At 42.9% G+C, this 19,924-nt stretch overlaps 1 protein-coding gene across 1 annotated transcript in view; it reads left to right on the forward strand.

Annotated features, from left to right (window-relative positions):
• The first annotated feature begins 1,736 nt into the window (after window positions 1-1,736).
• Window positions 1,737-19,924, forward strand: part of tsn (translin) — a 31,052-nt gene continuing 12,864 nt past the window's right edge. The window contains exons 1-5 of the mRNA XM_028437049.1: window positions 1,737-1,914; window positions 3,083-3,176; window positions 3,259-3,355; window positions 14,758-14,873; window positions 14,949-15,028. Coding sequence (XP_028292850.1) covers window positions 1,849-1,914; window positions 3,083-3,176; window positions 3,259-3,355; window positions 14,758-14,873; window positions 14,949-15,028 — 453 coding nt within the window. The 5' untranslated portion in view covers window positions 1,737-1,848. The remainder of the gene's footprint in view (window positions 1,915-3,082; window positions 3,177-3,258; window positions 3,356-14,757; window positions 14,874-14,948; window positions 15,029-19,924) is intronic.

Raw genomic sequence — 19,924 nt, forward strand, 5'->3', positions numbered from 1 at the left:
AAGAAAATAGTACAGTATTTTCTAATTTGTCTACAGTCCCATTTTGTAAAATAAATCGTGAGAGAATCGTATCGTGAACCCAGTATTGTAAAATGGAAGGTCTCTCAAGAATCATTTACCCTGCATATTCTCTGGACATACCACAAACTGTTATCAAACAAATCAATCAAAACAACTTCAATTTCAACTGGAAAAATAGACATCATTATATAAGGAAGAATGACATTGTCAAGTCTTTAGAGGAAGGTGGTCTTAATGCTATCGACTTTGATTCGATGAATGGTCTTATAAAACTAAGATGGTTACGAAACTTTATGACTCATATGAATACTTTTTGGTTTAATCTCCCTGCTAAAATATTATCCAATGTAGGCGGCATTCAATTGCTTTTACACTGTGATTTTGAACTGTCCAAACTACCCATAAAAATATCAAAATTCCATGAACCAGTCCTACAGTACTGGAAATTAATATATAAACATAATTTCACACCCCATAATTCGCCAATTTGGAACAATCGGTATATCCTTATTAAAAAAAGTCATTTTACTGTAAAGACTGGGATGATCAAGGAATATGGTCAGTTTTGCATTTAATGGATGAGAGAGGAAATTGACTTAATTTTGATGATTTCAAGCATAAATACAATATTGCTTGTACAATCCAAATATTTTCTGATGTGATTAATGCAATACCACAAGCTATTATTTGCACTCTAAAAGGTTCTCTACGATACTCGCATCTTGTCCCTCATGTGCCTTCCTTACTGGTCCAGGACTGCCCCTTTGTAGACAAGAAATGTAACAAGTTTCTCAGAACAGTGCTAACCAATGCATACTTCCCTTTTTAGAAGACGAAATTTAGTACAAAGATTTACCAGTCAAAACGTTAAAAATATTAGATGCAATTATCTTAAATTTCCTATTCCACCTAAAGCTAAAGAAGTGCATTTTAAAACTTTGAACAATATGGATCCCTGTAAAGATGTTTTACACTCAAAATTAAATATTGGTGAAAATGACTGTGTTTTTTGTACTAACAACATAGAAACTGAAGAACATCTGTTCTTTACTTGTGTATATACAAACATTTTCTGGGACAGCTTTTGTTTATGGGTTTCATATAATAATTTAGAAATACTGTCTTTGACTTATAATGATGTTAAATTCGGAGCTATTTTGAACAACAAGAAAAAACAGTTTACAGTTAATAATTTTATCATTATGGCAAAATTCTTTGTACACAAATGTAAATTTGGTGACACTAAACCTGTTTTTATTGTGTTTCTAAAATAACTAATATCTCTGAAGGACTCTTTAAAACTATGTAACTCCAAGAAGGCTGTATGGATTTATAATAATCTAATAGCTATGTCTTTTGACCCCATTGCACCTTAATGTTGTTGGCTTATACAATTGTTACAAATTGTAGTGTTCTTTTTTCTGCTCATTTCAATTTTTTTCACGCTCTATGTGCAACTGCCTGTAAGCTTAATTTGTTAATAATAAAAAAATTTAAAAAACTTAAAAAAACCACAAAAAAAAACCCTTCTGTCTATTTGACATTTAATTATATTATGTTAAAAAAGAAACCATAAATAATAATCCATATTTTCAGTACCATTACAATATTCAACAAAAGTCGTATGGTCGGTTACATTCAAATATCACGTCCCAGTATGTTTGAACAGCCGGAAACCACGCGAATACAGGAAGTTACGTAGTCCACGCGCATGCTTTAAAAGGATTGGGCGTTTGAAATGATTGGACAGTGACAAGCACGTTAACGGGTCAATGATTTGTCAGCAAACGGCTTTTCTTTGTTTCGTAGTTTGGCTCACGCAAGAAAATGTCTGTGACGGAGATGTTTAGTTTCATCCAGGGCTTTCTAAGCGCCGACCAGGACGTCAGAGAGGTGAGAGTAAGCAGTGACCGCTGCAACAGCAGCTCAGTCACAGCTAAGCTATCTGCTAACGGTGTACTGCGTCGCCTGGTGTCCGTTTTAACTGGTGATTGACCACTGCTGGTTACAACCTAGAAGTTTTAAAGTATCTTGCTCCCAATAATGGTTGATATTTCATTGGAATTGTTACTCACATGCGTTAAATCAGAGAGACAATCTGCTCACAAATTACCCTAAACGGTTAATTGTCACTGTCAGAAACAAAATAACGGCATTCATGACAAGAATGAAAAGTTTCAGAAAAAGTACTGTCGATCATCAGTTGTATTGATACCAACTAAATTGCATCACTAATTTGACAAATAAAATGACTTAGTGTTTTATGTTTTTATATAGCTCATGGAGCCATTTTTAGGGGTAAAATGTTTAAGGCTACTTCTGATATTGATCAGTGCTAGATTTTCAAAATAAACTATTTGCATATGCTTTTATTTGTAATGAAAAAGTCACGTGATTTACATTTCTTTTGGATGAAATGTATTATTGCAACAACTGAACCAAATTTGAAGTAGCCATCGGTCAGAACAAAAAGCAACATTTTATATTAACAAACTTTTGAATATTAAAAAATAAAATAAAAAAAATGTTTTTCCTTTTGACATGTTGAAGGAGAAAGCATGAGAAGAAGCGAACGAGTAATATTGTGAATGCCATCGGCCAATCAACATCGAGTTGCAAATGCATAGAAGACTTTTTAATCTGTTTGTATTGCAAGCGCTTTTATAGAAACTGTTATATTTGATAGCTCACAGTCCACAGAGATCACACTTTTTTTTTTTTTTTTGATGAAATGTGCTGCTGCGTTCAGGGTCTTTTCTGTCAGCGGAAGCTGGCAACAGATGTCCATTTCATAAAAACTGGACTGAGATTGTGTAAAACCGGGACAAATCAGTGGTTTTGGGGAAATCAACAGTGACACGGGATGTGTCTCTGAAAACTGGGACGTTCAGTCACCTTATATGTTCATTTTGTTTTTCTAGCTTAAAACGAATGAAGGATTATGCTTTCTGTTTTTAATAGCATATAGTAATTCTTAAAGGAATATCTCATTTTCACATTTTAAACTATGATTTGTAAAAACATGGTCAAATAGGTTCAACTTGCTGCATTGTTCATTCAGGATCTCCGTAAGGTGGTACAGATTTTGGAGCAGGCTGCCAGAGAAATACTGACAGTTCTCCAAAGCGTCCACCAACTGACTGGATTCAAAGAAAGTAAGTGTTCACCTAAGTGTGTGCTTTTTCATCTCTTTTTTTGCATTGCATTGTTAAATTTTACTTCTATTTTTTATTAAAGTTCCCAGCAAATGTGCAAAGGCGCGAGAACTGTTCTGCACTGTTAGGACACAAATTGCAGATCTTAAAACAAAGTTTCCTGTGGAGCAGTATTACAGGTACGAGCCGGTGTTCTCCTTTCAATAACAATGTCTGGCTGGTTTCAAACACTGAGAGATTTATAGTTTACATATGTCACGTGAATATGTGGTTGTTGCCTTGCTTTAACTTTCCATCATTTTATGTGTGCTCCACTAAGGATAACAAAGCGGGGCTGTATGCTGAATTTTCTCCAGTGCTCATGACGTGAAACATTTGGGAACACAAAATATATTTATTCATGGACACAAAAATAGGCAACACTTCACGTATTTTTGATTTGCATTATGATAGCTTAATTCCTTCTTGAAATGAAGGGCTCTCCAGTGAGAGCATTTCACTTACATTTGGTCAAAAGAAACCACATGTGGAATCTGCAAAAAGTATTTAGTCGCACATTGTGCAAGTAAAGATAAATACCGTCCATGCAACCAAGCCATGTCATTCACAACATGGATGACGCCTCCGCGATCGCTCAAGCATTGGGTGTCGATTGCTCGTGTTTAAATCCCGATCGCTTGCAATTGCCACCTCGCCTGCTACACACCACCATTTCCCAATGCTCAGTGGAAAACACTGTTAATATTAGAATACAACTTTGTTGCTGCAGCCAGTAACACAGGAAATAAGATATTTTAAAATTATTAGACCACACCAGGCATAATGTTTTGTCTCGTTGTCCTTCAGTGGAAAATGCTTTGATATTAAAGCCTCTGACATATTGAGAAAAGTACTTCACTTACAAGCGCCAACCCTCCTGCCTCCACCCTATAAGACCGTGCGTGTGTGTGTGTCCACTTTATTCTATGTGTTAATTTCCACCGTGTCCCCTGCGGCGCATGTCTGCTCCTTCCCAGATGCGGTAGTCCGGTGCACTCCTCCAGATATACGCAGGGCTTCTATTTCTGACGGACACCGGAGCACGACGCATCAATCAGCACAGAGCAAATGAAGCTAAACAAGAAATTAAGCACGTACTCCGCAATAAAATATCGGGTTACTTTTCAAAATAAAACGCTTCAGATTATATTTCAAGGAAATACATCACCAAAATGTCATGTGTAAACAAATTCACATATATATTGATTCCTCTCATACTGTAACTGCACTGTAAACTGCAGCAACTTTGATTTAGTTCATGTTTTACTGGTGCAGTTTTATCTCTTCTGTTGGCTGTTGTTAAAAAATGTGGCTATGACAAATCCAGAGTTCAACATTCTCCTTCGTTTGGAACACTGACCTGTGTATCTGTTTATTGTTGCGTTTATAACATACATTTAACTGCGTTCTCACACGATTATATAAATATCGTGAGAACTGTTCTGTCTCGTGATGTCAGTCGTTCAACCGGAGTGCACCGCGGCGCACTCAAAACGCAACCGGTGTGGATTACCGGATGACGGACAGCGATGAAAAACCGGATCGGTGCACAGAGCTTTGACAGGTAGTGAACATGTGGCTGACTCAGATTAGACAGAAAAAAATATAAAAATTACAAAAAATGTGTAAATGATAGGTCAACAGCAGCTCAGAGGTTCATATGTGAATGTATTGTATTATTTTCATAGTCTGCCTAATAAATCCTTAGAATTTAAAGCATGTACCTGCAGAAACGCATATACTCCACCTCAGGACTTGACGTGAAAAACCGCACATTTCCATGCTCACTCCAGTTTCTGAACATCAGAATTTTTACCTATTTATTTTAGGTAAGATTTTCATTTTTACGAGGGGTGTCCCAATCTGATATTGATATCTGATATCGGTACGATACCAGCTAGAAAACGCATATTGGATTTTATCGGACTGTATCTAAAATCTCCGATATAAGTGTTCCGATAACGTTTTGTTTTCTGTCCCCGCCCTCAGTTGTTCCCACCATATACTGACAGTAAAAGATAACTGAAGTGAACTGAAATTGTTGACTTTTGTTCTGTTTGAGTAACATCACTTGATCAAGCCTTTTCTAACATTATACATTACAAAATAAGTAATAAAATTATCTGATTCGTGCTGATATCGGATCGATATCGGACAATATTCAAGGCTGCAATGTCGGTATTGGAAGTAAAAAAGTTGTATCGGGACATCTTCATTTTTACTGAAGCTATTTTGCCAAGCAGTGAGATAGGGAGATTATTCCATCTTTACAGATCTTCTGACGCTTTATCCAACAGTGGTTTGAGGTTTAGTTTTAATAAGTTCATTTAAGTTTGATGATATACTTATGCCTAGATAATTGATTGTATTGTGGGTTTGGCCTGTAGGATTCCATGATTGTTTTTTTTTTTTTTTTTTTTTGGTTAAGGGGAGAATTTTGACCAATTAATGGAATAGTCTCATAGTTTTGAGAAGCTGTTAATTAGATCAAATACTACTTCTAATGAGGATTGGGGTTCTTCCAAATAAACTAAAATATCCACATAAAGAATAAATTTGCATTCTGAGATTGATGAAACGATTCCTTTAATAACAGATGTACAGCTGCTGCAAGAGGTTCAACAAATGTTTCCAAAAAGCAAAGGTGAGACTGGGCAGCCTTGCCTGATTCCCCTCTGCAGTGTGTCACTTTGGGATGTTATTTTGTTTGTGGTTACTGAGGCTTTAGGTTTATTTTACATGGTGGAGATCCATTGGATAAATGATTCTCCAAAGCCAAATTTGCCAAGGATAGCAAGGAGAAATGACCAGTTGACTCTGACAAATGTTTTTTCTGCGTCGTGTGACAAAATTATTGATTTATTTTTAGTTTTGTGCCATGTTGCTGAAATTAAAAAGTCTTCTCACATTGTGAAGTGTGTATTTTTAATAACTCCTGTTTGGTCTTGGTATATAATTGACTGAGCTACTTTCTCTAACCTGGAAGTGTTGATAAGTGAGATGGGACTGTAGCTTGAGGGTAACATGGGGTTTTTGTCTGTTTTTAATAATAATTTAATGTTCACTGTATTCATATGACCTCCTACATAGCCTTTATTTTTAATCTCTGTTACTACTCTGAAGAAAACCAGAGCCAGCATTGACCAGAAGTGTTTGGGTCATTCTCATGAAACCAATACAATACCATGCACGTAACGATTGTAAATATAAAATGTGAAATGTAGTTATATAACTTAATAATAATAATAAATAATAAAGACAACAATTTTCTCAGTCTTGCGCAAAGATTTCTTTCCAAATAAGAATAAATTATTTTTGTATTATATTGCATTTTATGCTTAAATTCTCATTACCGCAACTCGTCCAGTTGTAACTGAAGGTATGTTATGTTGTAATTTAAACAGATTAAAATGAAAATATTCTGGGAAAAAAACAATGTAATCTATACTACATGTTTCTCAATGACAGAAAAAGTATTAACTGAATATTCACGTATGTTAATTATTTAAATATTACGAAAAATGTAAGTGTCTGACTGATGTTCTCATCCTCCGCAACATTTTTTGAAGGACTGTTTAAAAACACACAAATAATTTTAATGAAGTTTGATTTTGAATGAAGCAACGCATCTTCTAGTACATTTAAGATGGCTACCAGGTAAATAGAACTCTTTATATTTCTCCAGTTAAAAGCTAAACATTCTGTTGTCGGAATGCTATTACGACAGTATTGATTCTCATTACCGATGTTTTCTACAATAAGAAAAATCTTAGTATATTTTCAAAAAAATAAAATAAAACTAAGTTGCTTGTCTAATTTTGTTCATTGACTAAAAATGTGCATAGTCATTGTGGCTTTGCTATTGTTAGCAAAACATGGCTCCTCATCCACCATTCTCATTTACCGCAACAATTTAAGTCTAGTTGCGGTAGAGAGAACTTGTGTTTCGGTAATGAGAATGTAACCATACAAACTACATTTTGAACTAGCCTAACTATTAACTTTAATGTTATAAACCTACTTGGTATTTTCCTTAAAGTCCTGTTTCATTGCAGACAGTCAGCAAGTGACAGAAAGAAAGCTTTAGTGAAGACCAGGCTGAAAAACTTTAGAGAGATTTACACCAACCCAGAACTACTGGAAGAGTACAGAAGGAAGGATAGAGAGGTTAGGGGTTGTAGAGGTCACAGCAAGAGTAATTGGCTCAACACACACTTGATTTATTTAATCTAACCCTAAAAGGCCATTTCGCAACTGCTTAAAACATCAATTATATACACAAAATGAAACATGAAAACTACAGAAATTGATTTTTCCATTAACAAAATGTATTGGGGTCCGAAAGCCAAAAAAACCCTATCGTAATTGCTTTTATTATTATACCATCATGCATTTGATCGCAAATTTGACCCCCTGAGCACTTTTATAGCTATGCTAATGATAGGTTATTGTTAATGTTAGGCTAATGTTATTGCTAGGTTAATGCTTGGTTAACTAGGTTAATGCTAGTTAATTTCCCCCCTTCCAATCTAATAGATTTGAAGGGGGAAAGGTCTGGTATTACTTCAATGACATTAAAGCTATCATCCCAGAGCCACAACCTGCCACCTCCTCATCTTGTCACTTCTGTGTGTTGCCTGAGATCTGGGCAAAGTACACGAAATACATATGTAAAACAGTTGAATTAGAAGTTGTAAATAGAATGTAACAGGAAATAAAGAAATTTGTGTAGATAGTAATATGTTGTTGAGAATCTTTATGTACAATGGACAGTCACTTATCAGTGACTTAGAAAAAAATCTTTATGGTGGGGCTGGGGGTGGAGGGGGCCGCCACCTGTGTTACTATGTAGTGGCGTGGGGGCGGCCCTCCCACCTCTAGTTGCCCTACTAATCCCTCCAATTTTAATCGCATCTCAACATGTCACCCCCCGGAGGGTGTATCATCATTTACACCCTCCGGCCTATTACACCACATACACATAAATCCACAGAGGCTGGAGGGGGAGCACCGCTCCCCTCCATCCCCCTTCTTTTAATTACACCCCATACATTCACCAAACACACACATTCACACAGGGGATCGGGAAGTGCCTCTCCATTGGGGAATGGAGAGGCACCATAACAGGGTGGTAAGTTGGTACACATATTTGGGCCTCTCCGGTGGGGGCCTGGCCCCTCTGTTGGTGGCTGGGCCACTGCATAGAGTAAAAGCACATCAAGATGGTGCGGTCGGGCGTGGCGGTGGGTCTCGGGGGGGCTTTGCCGGGGTCTCTCCTTGCGGGGTCTTTCCGGGCTGTGTCGGCCGGGTGGGGCGCGGGGGTGCCTCTCCCCCTTGGGTGTGGCTTGGTGCTTGCTTTGTCTCCTGGTGGCCTTGGGGGCGGGCCCCGCGGTGTGCGGGCCCGGGGCGGCCTGCCTCGCCGGTTTGGGGGGTGGGTGTGCTGGGGGGGTGCTGGTGTCCTCACCGGGGTTGGGGCAGGGTTGTTTGGCGCCTCGGGATGATGCTGTTTACTGGGGGGGCGGCGTTAGCTGTTCCGATGGTTGAGGTTGCTTTCGGCCGCCTGGTGGGTATGTCCTGCCATCTGCGGACTGGTGGGTGGGTCCGGGGCATCTTTGGCTGGGGGCTGCTGTCCCGCACTGGATGTGTGCCGTTGGGGTGCCTCCGTCCCCGCGGTGGGGGTCGCTGGTTGCTCGCGGGCCGGCGGGGGGCGCTGCCCCGTGGCTTGCGCTGTCCGGGGGGCGGCGGGCCCTGGGCTGCTGGCCTTGTGCCGTCTGGGGCTGTGCGGTCCTGCTGGGCTGTGGTCGGGACCTGGGCTGGGGTGGGGGGCGCGTCCCGGGGGGCTTGGCCCGGGGGCTTGCCCTTGGGGGGTCCTGGTCCCTGGGGGTGCTCCTGGGGCCCGGGGTGCTTGGCCGGCTGGCCGGGCCGGTCCTGGCGGGGGTCTTCTGGGGCGGGTGGCGCGTGCCGCGCCCTTGCATACCTTCTGGTGCGGCCCCTGCTTGGGCAGTCCCCCGTGAGGCAGAGTGTCGGGGTTAGATTAGGGGGCCACATCCCGGCGGGGCGGTCTGGCTTGGCCTCTGGAGGGGGCCCTGGCTTTAAAGAACTGAAGCTCGTGGCGCGGGCGGTATCAGCATCTGGGGCGCCCGGGGGGGCTAGGTTGGGGTGCCTGGGGACCGGCGGGGGGACTGGGGGTTGGAGTCGGTGGCGTGGTGCGCTGGGTCCTTGGCTCCTTGGGGGCTTTTCGGGTGTGTATGGGGGGGGCAATGGCAGCCTCTCGGCTTGGGACCTTGGGGGCGTTCGGGGGGCTGCTTGGCCGTGGGGTGGTCGCCGGGGGCCCCTAGATCTCTCGCTCTTTCTGCTGGCCCGACTGCTTCTTCGGGCCCGGGGGCGGCTCATGGGTTTTGCAGTAGCGGCTCTTGGAATCACATTTGTCATGGACGCACTGGCCTCGGGCTGTGGGATAACACTCATACTGGGCTCAACCATAGACACGTTGTTCCCAAATACCTGTTTTATGTAACTTCCACTCACTTCCTCCTCTGCTCACAGCCACCACCATTATTCCTAAGCCGCACACTGGTCACCAGACTGGCTTGATAACACAACAATAAGCACAATATACACAACCACAATTTCACATCACATCACTTGAAACTTATTGATTATTCCCCACCCATTCGTTTTCCTATCTTGTATCCCTCCTCCCTGTTAACTCCCCCCCCCCCCACCCCCCCACCCCCCTCACCCTGGTGTAACACTGCCCTCTCTCTTTTACATCCTCCCTTTAATAAAGTATTTACCCTTCCCTAGGGAGGGCTGGTGATGGTCACAATTATGCAATGAAATAAATTAATTTATTTAATTGCAATAATAAAATATGCATTGCTGTTAAAAGATTGCACTTCTTGTAGTGTTAACCTTCAACAGCATGTGCAAACAAGGTGAAAAAAAAAAAAAAAAAAAAATCTTTATAGCATATGTTCTAATGCTGTATTTTTGTGTCTAATGTATTTTGTCCATGTATGTCATGTAATTGATTATATCAGTATCGACTCTGTTCAACTATGAAATATTTTTGACCATACATCAGTCTTAGTATTTACTATATATAGTATATTTATTTATCACAAAAATTTTGAACCTCATTACCAAAACCCATGTATCATTACCGCCACAGGTGTTGATTTAATGTCAATTTAATTAATAGAAATCTAGTAGGAGCTTTAAAATGTGTGTGCATAATATATACTTTATGCTAGGGATGTAACGATTAATCGTAAGGCAGTTAAAAATCGATTCTTAGGTATCACGGTTGACATCGATACTTTGAAAATTTAATCGCAGTACTTTTTTTTTTTTTTTCTCGTCCAAAAGTGTAGTTATTCCTTACCCCTTTAGCATCGAAAGAATATCTGTAATATTACATGAATATCTGTAAAAGTCACGTTTTTCTATTAGCTCCATCTGCTAGCATAGCATCTCTTCACTGCTAGATTAGTTGCATGCCAACCGACCACTGGGGTATCAGCACCCTCTGCTGGTCCAAACAAATACCTGACCTAAATACAGTGCAGACTGTTTTTTTTTTTTTAAGTCCAATTGTTAAGGCACAAAATACATTTTCAGTTGCACTTTTAAAAAGAAAAAGAACTTATGTAGTTTTGCATTGTTTACTATAGAACCAGAATTTAAATTAATAGGCTTCTTCTTCATTTGTATTATTCCTTTATTTATTTCATTCAAGATTTATTGATTTATTTTTAGTTAAATTGCATTGTTTTGAATAGTTTATCAAGGGATTCTTTTGACAATGAAATATAGAAGGAAAATGTACAGTATATTTTTTCTCCTCAAAAAAATAAAGGAATAATTTTCAGTCATTTGTATACGGTCCCATTTTGTAAAATAAATTGTGAGAGAATCATATCGTGAACTCGGTATCGTGAATCGTATCGGGAATTGAGTGAGTGAATCGCTACATCCCTACTTTATGAATTTCAAGTTTGTCAAATCATTTTGAAAATATCTAAAGGTTTCATTGAAATAACAACTTTTAGGTTGCCGATTGTGGAAGGTGATGCGGTAATGAGAAATCAGTCTAAATCACATATCTTGACGTTTTGAGACCATTGCGGTATGAGATATTTTTTTTTTACTACTTTTGGAAAATATGTTCTAAAAGGTGCTAATTAATGCCCACAAACACTTAAGACCTTGTTAATGATGCCTAAAAAAAGAAATGTTTATTTTTGTTTTGTTTTTTTTTTAAATTTCATGTAACTCAATGAAACAAAAATTTCATAAGAATCACCCGTTTAGGAATTCAGCAGGGAACCCATCTGGACCGGGTGCTTTGCCTGTCAACATGCTATTTAATGCATTTTTTAGTTCTTGTAAGGTTAATGGTGAGCATACATCAGGGTTAATATTTGTCTAGCTGTCCTCCATCTGAGCATCAAACAGGCTGTAGGAATGTGTAACAGGTAAATGTGACTCAGTGTAAAACGCTTTGGTACTAAAGGTAGTGATCAACATGTGGCTGACTCACATTAGGCAGATTAAAAAAACAAAACTGTATCCCACAAAAATCCTTAGAATTTAAAGCATTACTAAATAGAAACATACGTATACCACCTCAGGACTTGACATGAGACTGCATATTTCCACGCTCACTCCAGTTTCTGAACATCAGGATTTTGACGTACGCACGTTTTTGGGAGTACGTACCTTTTGTACATGAGGGCCCCTGGTCCAGACCAACCACAGAGTGGGACTACCTCACCAGTTTATTGAGTTTGTTTGCCTCACTAGCCTTGATGGCTCGAAGGATGTTTGTTATAGAGAAATGTTTCTTTTGTGCATCCCCCCCCCCCCCCTCCCCCCCGCATCGTGAGCTAAACATGTCAAAGTGGCCACCCAAAACAACGTCTAAACTGCCAAAAAATCATTGCTCCAAAATAGAGGTCACCAGTTTCTGCGTAACTTTGTGTCTCTGAAGCTCTGCCCGTTTTTCGTGAAGCGCTGCTGTTATGCACCCATCTAGGAGGTAGGTACACACCATACTACACAGGAAGGTATTTGTCCCCAGTCCCCAAATAAATGATTAAACAAACATAAGGGATATTTATAATTTATAGGTGTTTCAAAAGTATTTTACAAAGCAATAAAGAACAAAAAGTGGGATCAAAACTCAGGAGGCAGTCTTGCACTCACTTTTCTAAAGCTCCACAAAATCACTGACAGAAATAACAAAGGCAGAGAAACTGAACAAAGTCATAACTACAGTCAAAGGTCTCAGTCTTTGGAGGCTGGGGAGAACGAGGTGTTCTGCTGTCAGAGGTTCCTCTTGAAGTCAGCTGCATGCTGCCTTTTATAGGTGGAGGACCAATCACTGCAGCTTGTCTCCTCCAATCAGACAGCACCACCTGGAACACAAAGATCCACTCACAGCACTCACTCACAGTGGACAAAAAGAGACAAAGATTCACACGACGACAGAGCACTCACTCTCCTCCAAAAACAGAATACAAGATACAAACAGAATACAAAACTCCCATTACGGCCACAGTCGTAACAGATGCAAACAGTGAGCAGTGGTCCCTTCAGCTTCACCTGCTCAGTGTTTGAGTGGCACGTCTCATTAGTGCTTCAGAAGACCTGTGGGAAAAAGTTGGATGTTATTGTGGACGAGATCACCAATGCCAGGGACTGTAGATTAATGATCACTTGATAGCTTCTAATATTGGAAAATATTCTGGCCACTAGTGGTAAAATAACTGATGCATCCTTGTGTCAATTTATTTTTGTTTAATCATTACGGTCTGGAATGATGTCATCAGGAGAACTTAATCAATAAACCAGCTCAGATTCAATAAATCATTGATCCCAGAAGGGAAAGTGGGTGACATTAATGCTGCTCTCATACATCTTTATGACATATAAATAATTAAAAAGGACCAGTCAGAATAATCCATGTTGAAAACTAATATTTTCTGAAAAAATTAATAAAATATTTCTTTAAAAAATCCAGAATAAAAAAAAAAATCAATGGTAAACAGAATTTGGAAAAAAATAAAGATGATTTTAATGGGCCCTAGAGGTACACACAACCCCTCCTGTCTACCAACCCGCTTTAACCCTTAGGGAATGAACCTCCTGCGGGCGGTCCAACCCCTCCCCCTGTGCGTATTGTTTTGCATAAACTTCTAGGTTGTGGCACATGAAAAATTGCTAAGGGGGTGAATATTTTTGCAAGCCACTGTATATCAGATCTCTGTCTGATATTTTGCAATGTGACTGCTGTCTGAATGGTTGGGTTGCATTTTTCCAACCTTTATATCATTGAAATAGGATAAACAATTTTGCGTCCCAGGAGATGCAGCAGGGAAAAAAACATCCATGGTGGAGAACAGAATGGAAAGTGTACAGTGGAAGGAGAGTGAGAGCTGATAATTAATCAAATTTACCACGTTGAGATGCCTGCGTGCTTGCATGTAGGTTACTTCAGAGCCGCATTCGGTTCAGACTCTAACTGACAGAAGTTGTATTTTATGTGTAATATGAGCAAAACAAAAACTGTCTTTTTTTTCCCAAAAACAAACAGAATTGTGCGTTAAGACCTGTTGTCTGAACATAGCCTTTGACAGGATTGAGACAGGTTACATCTTTATATACCCGCCCCTTTGTAACGTGCTCAGCAGTAGCAATTTACTTAAAGATAACTATTGATTTGATGGCTACAGCACCGGCTTCAGGAGAGATCCATTTCTGGGTGCTGTGGCAGTTGCAAAATCTGCCCTTGCTTTAAGTCCCTAATGTTGGATTACTACTGCGTCCTCCAGTAATGTCTAGTATAAAAGAGAAATTGCAGACGCACATCTTGCTCCTCACTCCACTCAGCCCTTGCTGAGTGGAGCCTACTAGTTGAGGCTGGAACCACTGCCTTCGTTGACAAAAATATGAAGAGATTTGGCTCAAAAAAATATTAACAAATATGTCCTCAATTTTCACATTTATTTTTCAGATTTTCATGTGTTCATTCATAGTTCACAATCTGGCCGATCCACAAATGCACTACACAATTCACAAGCACAATTGAAGATTTACACATAAAACACGTGTAAGTTGTAGATCTGAAAAACCTGTGAAAATTGTGAATGTATTTGTGGATATGAAAAATGCATCTGAAAATGGTGTGAAAATTGTGGATTTTTGTAAATATTTTTTAGACATATCTCTCCCCATAGACAAATGCGCTCTGGATTACTACACCACGGCTGGCCTGGTCAAATCAACAATGCGCTCACAATTGAACCGAGCCCAATGGCTCTGTCCCAGTCAAGCAAAAAATAAATACATTTTTCTTTAGATTTGCCATGTTGGATAAGTTAGGGGAAATGATATGCATGTTTGGTATTTATCTTTTCACAATGCACAACAAAATTATTGTTTGCACATAATTTTTTAAGGGGTAAATGCAAGTCAAATGCTTGGAATTTTAAGATCTGTAAAGCACTGTCAGTAATCTTGGCCTCTCTGATTCCAGGTTTCATGAACACTGGCGGTTTGTCCTGCAGCGTTTGACTTTCCTTGCTGCCTTTGTTGTCTATCTTGAGAGTGAAACTCTGGTTACCCGGGAAGAGGTGGCTCAGATACTTGACAGTAAGTACAAAGTAATGTGGTAAAGTTTAATTGATTTTTACTGAAGCTGATCACTGTACTCGTTTCACACTGTAGTTGAGGTGGTGCGTGAGAAAGGCTTTCATCTGGATGTAGAGGATTACCTGGCAGGTGTGCTGATTATGGCCAGTGAGTTGGTGAGTCTGAGCTTATTAAAATCAGTGTTACTAATATAAGAATCTGGATTAAAAAGTATTTAAAGGTCCCATATCATACTGCTTTTTATACTATTTCACAAATGTCTCAGAAGTCAGAAACCCAACATAATAGTAATTGAAGTGTATTGTCCCAAACTCATCAGTCGTCCCAAATTTCATCAGTGTAAAAAGTCACTCGTGCTCACCTTAAAACAGGTGGAGTGTACTTCCAGGTATGCAAATTAGCTCTCTGGCGACGCCTCGCTCTGGTTGAGGGTGCGGCTTTAGTTATATGTACCAAGTTTGCGTTCACGCATCTAATGTTGAGTGCTTTCAATCGGTACATCCAAGATGGCGCCAGCATGTACCGGCTGCCGTCTGCCCGCTCAGCTGGAACTTTTGTTTGTAGCCGCACTGATCAGTTTTCTGTGCCAAAACATCACTGCGCTGATAGTTTACGACCATCAGGCACTTATTAATCTTAATCGTTCACATGAGGTACGTCTGAGCTTCAACTCAAACATCCAGACTTCCTCCTCACTTGGCGTCAGTACCTGACTATCTGCTGCGCTCACCTGTCCTCCGGAGGAACCGTGTCAAAAAACGGGGTAAACGTGGTGGAATCCTGTTGAGAATAAAGGCGTGCGTGAGGTCAGATCGTGGATGCCAGTTATCACATTGATTACGGTTTAGTCCATGGCTCCCGTGCGTCTGGTTTCCGGCTTGCGTCATCTGCCGCTCGAAGCGCTGCTCGTGCATCGTGATGCTGGGGATGCAGCTCTCCACAGGCCGACGAGGAAGTGACTCTACACCTCGGCTTGCAGAATGCTAGATCGCTAGCCAACAAATCTCACCTCCTGAAGGACCTTTTTCATGTCCCGCGGGTTGGATCTGATGTATATTACGGAAACTTGGCAACGGGAGGATGAGTACATTCATCTTAATGAGCTGTGCCCTCCCGACGGCTCCGTGTTTGGAACGCCACGGCTTACACGACGTGGAGGAGGATTAGCGCTTGTATACCGGGACGCTTTCAGCTGCAGACTGTTGGACATGAACACGTTCAACACCTTCAAGCTCCAGACGTGTAAGTTTGGAAATGAACACTCTTTTTAATGTGTTTTAATCGACCGACCTCCTGGTCCTGCTCGTTTATTCCTAGATGAATTCTCTGACTGACATCTATTGTTAAGCTGTAGAGTGTATTAATCCTTGTTGATTTTAATCTGCATGTTGATAACTCCTCCTGTCCTATGGCAGCTGAGCTGATGTCTCTTACGGACTCTTTTCACTTGCAACATATGTCAGGTCCAACACACATTAAAGGTAATACTTTTTTTTTTTTTTTTTTTTTAAAGACTTGTCTGCACATGCTATAAAATAAAGTGATATATTGTATTGCTTAATTGTGACCATCACCAGCCCTCCCTAAGGAAGGGTAAGAAACCTTTTTATTATAGGGAGGATATTAAAAGGGAGAGCAGTGTTACATCTAGGGGGAGGGGAAAGGGAGCAGGAAGGAGAGACTCAAGGTAGGAAATAGAAAGGGTGGGGAAGAATAGATTATTTTACAGTGAGTGTGAGATGTGAAGTTCGAGATTATATTGTATTTATGTTGTGTAATCAACCCAGTATGGTGACAAGTGTGAAGCTTAGCTATAATGGTGGTGGTTGTGGACAGGGGGAAAGAGTGAGTGGTAATACTTAAAGCAGGTATTTGGGATTAACATGTCTAAGGTTAAGCCTAGTATGAGTTTTAGCCCACATCCCAAGGCGTGCCAGTACATTTGCAAAAACCGCTACCGCAAACCCAGGAACTGCCACGGGCCCGCAGATGCAGCCAAGACAGCAGAAAGAATGGAGGTCAAGGAGCCCCAGGCCACCCGCCCAGTGCCGAGGATCCCCCCCAGACGCCCCCGAGATCCCAGGCCAAGAAACAGCCACATCCGAGGAAGCCCCAGGCAGCTGAGCACCCAGCGCATCCCGACCCCAACCTCCAACCCCCTGAGGGGAGGGCCCAGCAGAGGAGCCAAGGCCCACGCCCAGCAGACGGCTAGAGCCGCGCCGAATGGACAGCCAGCGGGCGCCGGGCTCCAGGCCAGAAGGACTCGGAACGGAAGCAGCACCGAGAGCAGCACCCCCAGGGACGACGACCACGCCCATAGCTGCCTAGGGTACCAAGGGGGCGCTGCAAGTCGCCCCGCCAACCCCCAAGCGCACCAGATCACCTTTCCTTGATGCGGGATGAGCCCCCCCCACCGGACAGCGCAAGCCACCACGGGAGAGAATCACCCCAACGGCACACAGCTGGTGCGGAGCAGCAGCCCCCAGCCAAAGGCGCAGATAGCAGGACCGACCTACCAAGCGGCCGATACCGACCTCAACCACCTAAGCAGCTAGAGCCACCTTCCAGGAAAGAGCGCCAAGCAACCCCGTCCCAACCCTGGCCTAAACGCCAGCACCCCCCACAGCGCCCACCACGGCGGGGCAGGCTGCGCCGGACCCACACACCGCGAGGCACACCCCCAAGACAACCAGGAGATGAGACAAACATCAAGCCCCAACAGTAGGGAAGGGGCACCCCCACGCCCCAGCAACACCCCTCCACGCCCCCCAGATGATCTTGATGTATTTGTACTCTACACAGCGGCCCAGCCATCAACAGCGGGGCCGGGCCCCCACCCACTATTTAGTAGCACAGGCGGCGGCGGCTCCCTCCACCCCTAGCCCCACCATCCAGCCCCCCAAGGGGTGAGTATGTGAGTGTGGTGCAACAAGTGGGTGATGTGAAGTGTCCATGTAGGAGGACTGTCTGGTATGAGTCTGACGGGCCACCGGAGAGGGTAGATGGCGCAGACGGGCACACGGCACTGTGGGCCCCAGGGACGTGCCAAGCAGCACAGCCGGAGACCCCCCGCGGCACCTCCGAACCACGCCGGCCCCACAGAACACGGTGGGACACCCAACCCCCCCCCCCCCCAGGCGAAGCCAGGCACCAGCCACATCTACCTGCAGCCGGCTGCTGAGAAGGAGGGAGGCCAGCGCCGACACCAGGGCCAGCACAGGCCTGCATGACACCACGGTATTGCACCCTCCACAGGGAGGCGGCCCCGGCCCTCCCGACGAGAGAGGACACCACCAACCGCCCAAGCAGGGCCACCGCGACCCCACACCAATGCTGCCAGCAGAGCCCCCCCACCCACGGAGGCCACCCTCAATCATCTACGCGCCGACACAAGACGCCACCCGCCGCGCCCAAGGCGGTGCAGTGCCACACTGAACCGCGGCCAGTCCCCGGGCAAACGGCGGGGGAGCATGAGCCGAGACGCCGAACCCAAAGACACGGTGCCCCCAGCCAGCAGACCAACCACCCCCGACGCGGATCCGCCACGACAGGAGCCACACCCACCCAGCACGACCCAGGGGAGGCCCCACAGCTCACTCTTCCCTTCCCCCCAAAGCTACACAAGCTGGCACCTGCAGTCCCCCAAGTGAGCCCCCGGGGGGGGGCAGCAGCACCCTTAGGGAAGGTGCGCCCCAGAAAACCAGGCCAAGGTGCCCAGACCGGCAGAGCAACCCACAGGAACACCCCACCACTCCAGGCCCCCAGACGAGCCAACCCCCAAGCAACCCCACCTGTTGCAGCAATGCCCGCCCCCCAAGCGGAGGCCACAGCCACCCCCCCACCAGCATCCCGGGCTGACTGGAGGCACAGAGCGAAGGCGGAGGAGAGGGGGAGGACAAGACAAGGGGGACAGAGAGCAAGAGGAAAGAGTGGCAGAGAAATACGCAGGCCCCCAGCCCCAAAGGATACCCAGATGTGCACGAAGGGGGCAGGAGAGCATCACCAAACTGCCCAGGGACCACAAGAGCACCCGAAAGGGATGCATGTCCGCGCAGAGGCACCCAAAACCCCCCAGCAACCCACCCTAGCCACCCTGGTCAAGGCCATGGAGGTCCAGGACTACAGTTAGATCAGTGTGTTAGTAAAGAGTGGTGCTGGCAGTCGCTTGCAGGCTAGATTATCTGGCTAAGAATGAAAAATCAAGATTTAATGCAATTAGAAAAGGAGTCCAACACTCCTCAAAGCAGGGCATTTTAGTTTTTCTGAGAGCAGACATCTTTTCCAAGGAAATAAATTCTATGAAGAGATTTCGCCATTGGTTTATGCTTAAAAAATTTTTTATCTTTCCAATTCACTAATATTGTTTTTTTTTTTTTTGCTATGGCGAGTGCAGCAAGGGTGGATTGCGATTGTTTTGCTGGAAGATCAAGCATAGTCAGGTCTCCTAACAAACAGATTTGGAGATAGAGGAATCCTGCAGTCCATAATGGAGGGCAGTTTTTCAGTGATTAGAAACCAGAACTGGTGAACAAAGCCATACTGCATGTAAATATGAATCACCTGTTCCCTGGGTGCACTGAGAGCAGATGTCTGTTGGGGAAAAGCCCATTTTATGCATTTTTTTGTTGGGTAATGTGGGATCTGTGGAGTACCTTGTATTGAATTTGCTGAAGATTTGTGTTTTTAGTCATCTTAAAAGTATTACAACAAATTTCTGTCCAGAAATTGATGTTCGTGGTGATTGAGAGTTCAGTTTCCCATTTAGCAATTAGTAAGTGGTTAGAGTTGGTGTTCAAGAGTGCTCCGTATAGTTGTTTTTTTTGATTTTGTTGAAATTTTTTTTCATATATATGGCCAGTTCTGGAGGTTGCAAGGTGATTAGATCTATTGCCGTATTTTTCTTAATTGTCTCTGTTAGTTGTAAGTCCTGAAGAAAATTACTTTTATTTATATTGAATGTTTGGGTTAGATTGTTATATGTCCTGAGCTTATCATTTTTGAAGAGGTCTTGGAGATGGATAATTCTGCTCTCTTCCCATGTTTTTAGATAA

The sequence above is a fragment of the Gouania willdenowi genome, chromosome 21, assembly GCF_900634775.1.
Source record: "Gouania willdenowi chromosome 21, fGouWil2.1, whole genome shotgun sequence".
NCBI lineage: Eukaryota > Metazoa > Chordata > Actinopteri > Blenniiformes > Gobiesocidae > Gouania > Gouania willdenowi.